Source organism: Rhea americana, unplaced genomic scaffold, assembly GCF_003343005.1.
Source record: "Rhea americana isolate MKP2758 unplaced genomic scaffold, rheAme1 scaffold_88, whole genome shotgun sequence".
Classification (NCBI taxonomy): Eukaryota; Metazoa; Chordata; class Aves; order Rheiformes; family Rheidae; genus Rhea; species Rhea americana.
The window spans coordinates 2,380,074-2,391,595 of record NW_028187066.1 but is presented as its reverse complement, the minus strand read 5'-3'; the positions used below and the strand labels follow the sequence as shown (position 1 = coordinate 2,391,595).

The window sequence follows — 11,522 nt, the reverse complement described above, 5'->3', positions numbered from 1 at the left end:
AGAATCAAATGCCAATCTCTGGAGAGCTTCCTGTTGAGGAAGTGGAAAAGCATTCTCACAAACAGATGTCAGTCTGGCCCTAACCAAGTAGTTTCTCCTTAAACAGACTTCAAGAATTTAAAAATAAAACAAAATATTCTTTTGGTCACATGGAAGAAAGTGTAAGGAGCCCCTAGGGAGAACAAAATGCAGAGGTTTATGCAAGGGAGACTCCTACTACCACTGTTCCCCAAGTCCTCAGAGTTGCAAAGTCACTCTTCCAAACTGTGTTGCATCCCCAGATCTCATATGCCAATGGGAATCTCTAGTTAAAAAAAAAAGGGGGGAAATTTTTAAGGCATTTCTTGGTTCTCTGGATCTCTTCTGAACATATCTCCTCAGTACCAAGTGAAGCTGCTTTTAATGTACATTCAACAGAGAGATTTCTTCACTCTTGCAGGGAGCATCCTTGGATGGTTATGGGAGACAAGAAAATTGAATGTCATCCTAGAGAAATTTTCCCACAGCAAACTAGTGCACTGAGTTGCTGTGATTCCTTCTCCTTAATCTCCTCAATCCTTCTCCTCAAAAACAGTCCACATACGAGCCCCTCAAAGCACACTCGTTGATACTGAGTAAGTATTCGTAGACTAAATTACTAGTCCTAAAACTCTAGGACTAGTAATTTATTGGCATTTCTTTCACAAGACCAGTATCTGTGTAGAGCTTGCTAACTTTTCATTATTTAATCACATTTTAATGTGYTGAAATTCATGCACTTGTGACATTTTATCAGTCTTTTTTCAGAATGACAGTCCTTTTATTTTCATTGGTTCACTATACAGCTGCGCAGTACACTAATGCTAGGTAAAAACAGGGAGATTGATTCACAATGAAATTTTGAAAAGTGAGTTTCCTTTAAATCAAAGCGGAAACAACTCTCATAAAGTCCATAATCAGTGACTAAATTCTACATTATTTTAAATTTACTCAGTGCTACAAATAATCATTGGTGACAATACTACTTCGATCTGAAAAGAAGGCGGGGCAAGATTTGATCTACACATATTTCAAATTTATAATGCTCATACTTGTATATTATTTTCTATCCATACACTCATATAAAACATAAAAATAAAATTATCTCACAACAATAAACAGTCTATTGTACAGCTTATAATTTATGGCATACAATAAAACTGATATCACATCCTATAGATTTTATGGCATAAATTAATAAATATACAACGATATATTAATTTGCAAATTTAACACAAAAAAATAAAAAGAGAAAGATATTACATACAGTGTGACTGATTCATCATTACTGCTTTTACTCCTGATTAGAGTTAGGGCAATTTTGCATCATGGAAAACTTGGAAGTAAGAAAGTAATGAATCACAGTCACTATGTACAATACGGCAGGGCTATAGTATTTTAAGAGCAACCTGAATTTTTGGAATTTGAGTGCTTGAGCTGGTAACCCTGAAGTTGAATTATCCAAACACAGGCTACAGAGAAATTGTTATGAGAAATGAACAAAAGGGATCGAGTCAGAAGTAGAAATTCAGCTTATAGCTTAGCCAATGTTGTTTCACAACAAACTGGAACTAAGTGATGGATCCTGCAGCAGTCCAGTGGATCCAATCCACTTACTCAGTGGCTGATATGCTAGCTTTTAATGAAAAGTGGCACCTTAAGTATCTAATCACTCTATTTATAGGATTGAAACTCCTAAACTACTTTGGAACATTCATATATTTTACATACTTCCAAGTATTTGCCAAGCAGGCAAATCTGAATTAATTATAAAAATGGTTGTAATCTACATACTAGCTTTTAAGTCCACTGTAACCAGGATGTGTCATAATGTTCAAATAACTCTACATATATACCTAACTTAGCAGTGCTGAAAATCTCCAACAGTTACTAATAGAAAAAGAGCAAGCCAATGTTGTAGACAGACATGTCTGTTATTCTCATGCTTGCTGACCACATTATATACTACATTATACATTATAAACTACAACATCAGTAGAGGACTGCCATGAAAAGAAAAGCATGAAATGCTGTTCAAGAATGTGCTTGAAAGTGATAATTTTGATTGTGAGGGCTGCTTGTGCTTCCGTTATTTGTGGCTTCTCCAGCTACTCACAGAGCATGATGATGAGGTCTAAGAGAGAAGCTACACAACAGCCATAAAAAATGCTTTATGGATAGATTTTGCTGCAACAGATGGCAATTTGTCCTTAGAGCTTTGACAGAGACAGGAGACAGCCATGAGGGGCTGAAGGGTTAAAGGCAGCTGGCAATTTTATGTCTGGACTAGATTTAAAGAAACAGTATTCTTCACACTGTAAATCAATGTTTATTTTACCACAGAACCATCAGAATCTACAATAGGGTGSCAGAGTGCATCTTCTCTAATCTATTCCATACCACACAGGAGCACAACTTTCAAAGACATGTATTTATACATCTGGTAACCACTTTTGTCTCCATTACTTTAATTAAAGTTTAGAAACTCTTTGGGACACAAATACACACACACATGAAAATAAAATACAATTTTTTGCTGTCAGAAATAGGAAGCGCCAGGTGGTAAGTCACCGTTTCCTGGTCCCACTGTTGCCACTGACAGACTTGCTGAAACTTTTACTCATTTGTGGAAAGTGTACAGTTGGCGTTCTTTCAGTGGGGCCATACAGCCCTAAATTCCTGGCTGTAGCTGACTTTCGAAGAGGCTTGACACTGGGAAACGGGTTGAAGACTTGCGACTTTGGGTTACTGCGCTGGGGAGATTTACCCAGGTTTCCACTGTCACTGGAAGAAGCAGAGGACTCAGATAAACGTGTCTGGCAGGACTGACTGGATGTTGACTCAGCATCAACTTTGCTGTCTGAGGTGAGTTCCAGCGCTTCCAGTTTCAGCTGAACCACTGACATGTTTGTGCTGGTGTCCTCAGAGACTGGCTCAGCAGACTGTCTCTCAGTTTTTCGGGGAGTCCTGTCATCCAAACCACCACCTTCTCTTTCTCCAATATCAGCATGTGCAGAAGTCTCCTCTTTTGCACCAGGACTATTCGTTTTACAGCTCTCACTCTGCTCATCTATCAGTCCAATGGTATCCCCGTAGCCTAGCTGGCCTTTGGCCCTAGCAATATTCTTTCGATGAACTCGTATGTGAGTGCGCCATGGAGAGTTCAGTTTTGTTTTAAGATCTTCTTGGGGAAGGGGAGACATTTTCCCTGTAGCATGACTTGGGATGTGAATGACAGCATTCTTGAGAGATCTGTTATTTGACTTCATCTTCTTTCCTAAAAGAAGGTGGTTTATCACCGGGGAATAGTTTACCTGAGAAGGCAGAAGGCTGGTAACTGGCCCTTTGTCTGAAAGAAAGTGTTTAAAAGAAACAGTGTTGTTAAAGATCCAAACAAATTACTGTTCTTACAATTTACCACCAAAGACWATTTTGTTGCCTTTCCTGAGGTAGAGCAAAGGTTTGTAGGCTGACTAGTAAAGTCACTGAATTTCTCTTACATCTTGGAGTCAAGCAGAAAGCTGAAACTTGTGCAATAAAGTTTTCCTGCCTTCCTCCCTGCTTTTTACCCAGGGGTATGTCCTGAGCTAGATACCCTATGAAAATAAAGGGTATCAAAAAACAATTCTGTAATTTTTGGAATTGCAAGAGTGCAAACAACAGGAAACTGCATAGTCACAGGAATGGTATGTACTGTTAATGGTATACTTGCTATAACTGGAAGCTTAACATTAATATTAGCCTCTGATCTTCCCCCTCTCTTTCATTTCTCCTCCAACTGTAAGGAGCCATTCAGTCCTTACACGATGTCAGTCAAAGAAGCCTCTCCATGAGGCCTGTGTGATTGAAGAATGAGCCAATATATTTTTTAATAGATGAAAACACACCGACTCATTTCCATTAGGTACCCTGATTAAACCAGAGCAATAGACTCAGAATTAGGTGAGAGTTTGATTAAACCACAAACCCGGCCATTAAAGATGATCAGTAAATTAGAAAGGTTTTTTGGCAATTCTTGGGCGTCAACATCTTACTGTTTGCATGGTTTCAGCMTGGCTACTGCCTTTGTTCAAAGCAGACACCTTGCCACTATTGAAAAAAAAATCCTTATAAATGAGCTTAGTGTTCATACAAAGTTGCAGCTGTATGGACTCAAATGGTCCAGGCAGAATGGGTTTAACAAATCTAAGAGAGAAATAAACTTCTCTACAGTGATCCATCTGCAGGGTTCAATGCTGACTTGGTAAGATGACTCATAAGTGGGAAGGCATGAGTAGGGCGGACTGTGTTCAGCTTGCACGCCTATTAAAGTCTTCAGCTCCTCTGCTCATGCTAACCCCAGTGTTGTCCGGTTTGCCAGTTGTGGAAATAGATGTTGTAATATAGATTAAAGCACGCTAAGTAGTGGACTGATCTCCAGCTCAATTCTCACACCAACRTTATTAGCGCTACATAGACTGTCAGCTGCAACAGAACATTTGAGCAAGCTTTGTAATCTGCCATGCCCTGATGAACTCAGGGAARTTAGCATGATATGCACCAGTTAGGAATCTACTTGCTCCTTGAAYTAAAGTGTACTCATTTCACTTTTTACAATGCATCTGTATGTCAACTCCAAGAATGCCAAAKATTTAATTTTTTAAATCAGAGAGATCAACACAATGCACCCAGATAGCAAAGACACCTTTAAATACCATTGTTCAGCTGGTCCCTGGGACCCAAAAAGATCCCAGGGTTGTCATCTTCAGATCCTGACAAAAGAAAAACAAAAATATCATCTTCTCATTTACAGTTTGTGTATATGAAGTGGCATCCACTTTAATACAAATGTGTTATACGCTGTATCCTCTTTKGTTTTCTCTATTTACTTACATGTAAAAGAATATTATTTGCCTTGTCTCCTATCATGAAGACAGCTTGTCATAAATAAGTAAGTAAAGCATGTTTCAGTATGTTACCTGTTCTGATATACACATGGTGAACCTGCTGTTGCTGCTTCTTCTTTATCCTGGAATATTGCTTTTTCAGTGCATTAATATCAGTGGTCATACGCTCCAACATCATGCTGTTAAAAACAGCATGATATTCACTTCGGCAAGAGTCTATTGCTCCTGGACTTAGTTCTGCAATGTTGCTGGAGCCCAGACTTTGTTCTTCATTCTGATCTGTACAGAGTGGAAATAAAGAGAAATGAGGAATTCATCAGCATAGTCAAGAGTTCCTCAGGTTACCTGCAAGGGAGGTGTATRCCTTACTCCTGCTGCCTCATTTACCTATAGTCTTTAATGAAAGCAACTGCTATTATAACATGCATATTTAACACAGCTGCCATATTTTAATAAAAAGTATTATGTTTCTAGAACTAYTGCTTAATATTATTAGGGAAATATTTTTAAAGAGAGTACAAAACCAATTAACCTAACAATGGAAAGTGTGGAAATCCATTTTTTAAGTTACTTGAAAATATACCAGCCATCCCTAAAGTAATTCAAAAATTATTAGAGACTCTCAGTTGGTCAAAGAAGAGGCTACTAATCTAAGTTATAAAATACATTACAGTCAAGCAGGCATGTGGTTAAAATTTGACCTAGTGATATCGAGCAGGAAGCAGCAATAATGGTCCCACAGGGACAAAGCTGCTAGTAGCAACAGAAGCAATGGGTGCAGAGTGACTGAGGAGGAGGCTTCTCTCATCCAACAGCTGAAGAGCAACAGAAGCAGGGCAATGTATTTTTACAGCTGTTTTTGGTGCATCATCAAATTGGCACTCCTAGGTCAAAGGAATGTTTGTTTATCTTTGGCTTAGTCTGCAACAGCAGCTTGAGGCTTTAAGTGCTACCTTAGAGCAGCAGGCAGAGACTTAGGGTCCCTCAGGAAGAGAAAGCAAAACACCATAACACCAAGAGGAGTATTCCAGCATATAGATCTCAGCAAAACCAAGCCATGAAAACGATGGTATGTAACCAGGTGATTAGTGACTACCGTCATCAGTCTGCCTTTTTCTAACTACAGCCATTCTGTTTCCAGGCCATGCCTCTAAAGGTCCAATGAACAGTGTTGTCCTTAASCTGAACACCACTGAAAACAAGCAATATTATCAGCTACTTGTGAGAGAGATCTAAATGTATCTTTTCTTATAAGCCCTTCTCTACCTCCTCAGAAATGTAAAAGACAAACTTAAAAGCGCTGCACCTGTGAGAGAAGCTGTTTTGTAAGAATCCTCCCCCAGGGTATCATAAAATCGGTCTCCAAAGTCACTGTTTCAGACACTGATGTAAGTTAACAATCTACTTTTCTCAAATGTATCAAAATTTTACTCTGCTTATAGAGCTTGCACAGTTGAATGTACAGTTCTTTCAGAAAATTTCTTTCAATGTGGAGGGATGTGAAAAAATGGTAACACTTTGTCAGAACACCCTAACCCATATACAATTTTAGAAAATTGAAATTAAATAYGCCCATAATACAGAACACTTTGAAGGCTTGGCCAGAAGAGCGGTGAAGTGACCTGCAGAATTCAGTTGCTGTTTCACCACTGACAGGTTCCAACTGTATCCAAGCACATGTTAACAAAGGTCAAGAATATTTATTAAATTTGTGCTCTTCAGAAGATGCTGACTACCTAATAGCTCTCTCAGAAATTAGCAATAAGACTTTTTTTTTTACATGCTTGCTTCTTTTTTGTGACTAGGGAACATTGGAATTGGTTTTCTAAACATTATAGTGGTAAGTATTTATCCCATTTACTGAACACATACAGCCTTCAAGCTTAGCTTAGAAGGCATCTTCATAGACTGCAAGCAAGCCATTTGACATCTACTGTAMTCTCTATGTGAATTTAAAATACAATTTTCATAGCAGCTTTCACACTTGAAGCTACTGATGATTTCTGCAAGGTCATGCAGGTTTATCTAGATTTTTCATAATCAACTGAAGCACCTTTACCTTTAATCTGTTTTTGGTACTTTTGGAGCTCTGGCACCAAAAACCCACTTAATGGTCCAAGACAGCCAATTGCATTGGCAATAGAGTCTTCATCATCCGGGTCATTCTCCTCATCACTGTCTCTGGTTCTGCCAAGCCTCCTAACAAATAAGAACATAAGGGAAACAGGTAAGAAAGACATTCTTTAATTTGATTACTAGCAAGCATCTTCATCTTGTTAAAGTGAGTTTAAGAGGTAGACAGTGGCAGATGACATCTTCTAAGATAAATAGTGATCATATATGCCATAAACTGTGCAGTTCAAACTTACCCAGAAAGTGAAGTTGATTTTACTGCAGCAGGGAAAGGAGTAATGTTGTATGTATATTTCTCCCGTAATTCTGCCAGCTGTGGGAAGGGAAACTGAGCCATGGTATAAACAGTCTAGAAAAAAAAATTGCATCTTTTAAGATTGTCCTTTTAATCAACAGACTTACAAAAAAAATATCCTTGTACAGATTTACATAGTCTTATGGGACTAAAAGCTGTACATTCTCATGTGCCATATGAAAATGTAAATGGCCTAGTTTTATGACACAATCAATGTTTCCGGTAAGAAAAATAATGAATGGCTCACTAGAAAAAGACTTGGTTCAGAATAAAAAAATACATGATGACATGAGAGGTAGCACAGTAACATGTGCCTGTAAAATAACCTTTATGTCTGAGAAAGACCTCAGGTGGAAAGAGGATAATCAGAAAAATGTATTACAGAATCACAGAATCAGTAAGGTTGGAAGGGACCTCTGGAGATTACCTAGTCCAACAACTCCACTCAGCAGGGTCACCTAGAGCGTGTTAGACAGGGTTGCATCCAGGCGGGCCTTGAAGATCTCCACGGAAGGAGACTCCACAACCTCTCYGGRCAACCTGTTCCAGTGCTCCATCACTCTCCCAGGAAAGAAATTCCCCCTCACGTGCAGGCGGAACTTCCTGTTGTTCAACTTCTGCCCATTGCCTCTTGTCCTGTCACATGGGACAACTGAAAAGAGTTTGTCCCAGTCCCCTTGACACCCTCCCTTCAGGTACTTGTACACATTGATAAGATCCCCCCCTCAGTCTTCTCTTCCCCAGGCTGAAGAGGCCCAGCTCTCACAGCCTTTCCTCATAGGGCAGATGCTCCAGCCCTCTGATCATCTTCATAGCCCTACATTGCACCCTCTCCAGTAGCTCCATGTCTCTCTTGTATTGGGGAGCCCAGAACTGGACACAATACTCGAGATGAGGCCTCCCCAGGGCAGAGTAGAGGAGCAGGATCACCTCCCTCGATCTGCTGGCAACACTCTTCCTAAAGCACCCCAGGAGAGCATTGGCCTTCCTGGCCACAAGGGCACATTGCTGGCTCATGGTCAATCTGTCATCCACCAGCACTACCAGGTCGTTCTCTGCAGAGCTGCTCTCCAGAAGGTCAGCCCCCACCTTGGACTGGTGCCTAGGGTTATTTCTCCCTAGGTGCAAGACTCTGCACTTGCCCTTGTTGAACCTCAGGAGGTTCCTCCCCGCCCAGCTCTCCAGCCTGTCCAGGTCTCTCTGAATGGCAGCACAGCCCTCAGGTGTATCAGCCACTCCTCCCAGCTTGGCATCATCAGCAAACTTGCTGAGGAGGCACTCTGTCCCCTCATCCAGGTCATTGATGAAGAAGTTGAACAGGGTGGGACCCAGTACTGAGCCCTGGGGGATGCCACTAACCACAGGCCTCCAACTAGATTCCACACTACTGATGACGACCCTCTGAGCTCTGCCTTTCACCCAGTTCTCAATCCACCTCACTGTCCACTCATCTAACCCACACTTCCTGAGCTTGCCTAGGAGGATGTTATGGGAGACAGTGTCAAAAGCCTTGCTGAAGTCAAGGTACACAACGTTCACTACTCTCCCCTCATCTACCCAACCAGTCATTCCATCATGGAAGGCTATCAGGTTGGTTAAGCAGGATTTCCCCTTGGTGAATTCATGCTGACTGCTCCTGATCACCTTCTTTTCCTCCATATGTCTGGAGATGACATCCAGAATGAGCTGTTCCATCACCTTTTTAGGGATGGAGGTGAGGCTGACTGGCCTATAGTTACSTGAGTCCTCCTTCTTGCCCTTTTTGAAGACTGGAGTGACATTGGCTTTCTTCCAGTCCTCAGGCACCTTTCCATTTCTCCATGACTTTTCAAAGATGATGGAGAGTGGCCTGGCAACAACATCCACCAGCTCCCTCAGTACCCGTGGGTGCATCCCATCGGGGCCCATGGATTTGTGGATGTCAAGCTTGCCCAGAAGGTCTCTAATCCTGTCCTCCTCAACCAAAGGAAAGTCCTCCTTTCTCCAGACTTTCTCCCTCACGTCCAGGCTGCAGGATTCCTGCGGGCTGCCCTTTGCAGTGAAGACTGAAGCAAAGAAGGCACTAAGTAATTCTGCCTTCTCCATATCCCTTGTCACTAGGGCCCCCACCTCACTCAGTAGTGGGCCCACATTTTCCCTAGTCCTCCTCTTGCTGCTGATGTATTTGAAGAAGCCCTTCCTGTTGTCCTTGATATCCCTTGCCAGACTCAATTCCAACTGGGCCTTAGCCTTCCTCGCTGCATCTCTACATACTCTGACTGCATTCCTATAATTCTCCCAAAAAGAGATTCTTCCATTTGTTTATGGAAATATAGAATTTGTATTTTATTTGTATTTTGTACAGAAATACAGAATTTGTTTTTGGAAATACAAAATTCTGCCATTTTTTATGGAAATAAAGATCTCCACAAGATTTTTCATTTTCCGTAACATACGAATGTAAGGTCTTTTTCAACTACTGTACTTATTTAATAACCATTTTCAATCCACTCCTTGCCAGCACTTTGCAAGCTCTCTTCCCCTAGCTATGATTTCACTTATATGAATGCATTATTGGGTTTTCTGGGATCTTCCAGACCTACTTTTCTGCCCAAGCATTCAACAAGATAAATAGTACTGAGCAGATCTCCACCTGATGTATACTGTTACTGATCCATTAAAACCAATAGCATTATGCCAGCTGAGCCCCAAGAGTTTGTGTGATGGAAATCATTTCCTCAGCACAAAAGTTACAGGCAAACAGGAAAGACTTTACATCATCCAACTTTTCCCCTTTCACAGTTAAAAATAATAATAATAATAAAAGACATCATCTACGATGAACAAAGAAACCACTCTGCAATACTCTGAATTCAACACAGCAGTCCTCAGAACATAAAAGACTATTAAAAAAACTTTAATACATTTTATTTATTCCAGCACCCAGAGATAAAGAAGACAATAGTTGCAAATGCATTTACTTCTGCATTATTTTTCCATTAAGTCTTTTTGTAATAATGGAATGTGCATCACCAGCTAATCTGGCATAAAGACACACCATATTCATTGCAATATCATTGCTGATTCATTCCTACAAACTTACTAGACTTTTTTTTCTTCCTGTTTTCACATTTAGACATATTCAGGACTTTCAAATAATTGACACACCATTCATTTGCAGTCTTGATGCCAAAAAGAAAAAAAAATAGCTGAAACAGCTTCTCGGAGCTTCTTTGAAAAATCACAGCTTTCCCTCTATTTTGAAAATTAAATGTCTTATGAAAAACAGCAACTTAAAATATTTCTCATTAGCTGTGACAGCAAATCTTGGCTTATGTGTTTTTCTTGTGCTATAAAGTCAGTGGCATTTTCATTTGAAGGCAAATGGTCTCAATCAAGATGAAAGGAAATTCTGAACAATTTCTACATAATCCAGTCATGATACTTGTCTGGGTTAAACACATTAAGAAAGTCACAAAAATGGACCCTTCCTGACAGGAGGAGGAAAGAAATGCTTCTCAGTTGCAAAGACGCAGGCAATTAGGAGCAGGAGGAACATTCCTGACCGGATCAGGCACAGGGTGCAACTGATAGTGCAGCTGAATAGGTTCCTGCATGAAAGAAGCTTTTATACCTTGAGGTATGTGCAGACTCTAAGGTAAGGAGAATGCCTTAAAAAATGCCAGAGCATGCTCTGAACTTTGCAGCTTTGCCGCTCCATGAAACTATAGCGCTACTGTGAAAGACAAATATTCTCCGGGGCCTGAACGGTGATATCCCGGCAGTCTACCAGACCAAGGAATTTTATGATCTGGAGAAAGACCTACATCCGGCCCAACATGTCTGTCTGTTTGTTTGATCTCCATCACACTTTCCTGTTTTTTTGCCATATGTCTCTCATATTTCCCCCTTCATGGAGCAGAGGTGTGTCTGGAATTTATTTCTACTCTTTATGTCAACAGCCTTTCCAGGTAACTTTTTCCATATGCTAGTTACCCTTTATGTGAAACAGTCAACTTGGAGTCCTCCCTTTACTCCTTGCATCTACTGTTTTAGATTATGCTGTCGGCTTTTGCATGTCTCCAATCTGTGTCTTTTCCAGATCCTGTGCAATTTCTTTCATTTAGTGTACCCACTCTTAACTTAATTACTTGTTATCAGATTAAGCTAAAGGCCTGCATTTGCCATCTGGCTAAGAGATTCACACCCCC

General features: G+C 40.4%; 1 protein-coding gene across 2 annotated transcripts in view; it reads right to left on the bottom strand.

Moving 5' to 3' along the window:
- Positions 1 to 799: 799 nt before the first annotated feature.
- TBC1D30 (TBC1 domain family member 30) overlaps positions 800 to 11,522 on the bottom strand; it is a 56,479-nt gene continuing 45,756 nt past the window's right edge. The window contains exons 10-14 of one of the 2 annotated variants that reach the window (XM_085323809.1): positions 7,274 to 7,386; positions 6,964 to 7,103; positions 4,977 to 5,183; positions 4,713 to 4,769; positions 800 to 3,367 (exon numbers count right to left, since the gene is read on the bottom strand). In XM_085323809.1, coding sequence (XP_085179935.1) covers positions 2,586 to 3,367; positions 4,713 to 4,769; positions 4,977 to 5,183; positions 6,964 to 7,103; positions 7,274 to 7,386 — 1,299 coding nt within the window. In that variant the 3' untranslated portion in view covers positions 800 to 2,585. The remainder of the gene's footprint in view (positions 3,368 to 4,712; positions 4,770 to 4,976; positions 5,184 to 6,963; positions 7,104 to 7,273; positions 7,387 to 11,522) is intronic. The other variant, XM_085323808.1, reaches the window with a different exon arrangement.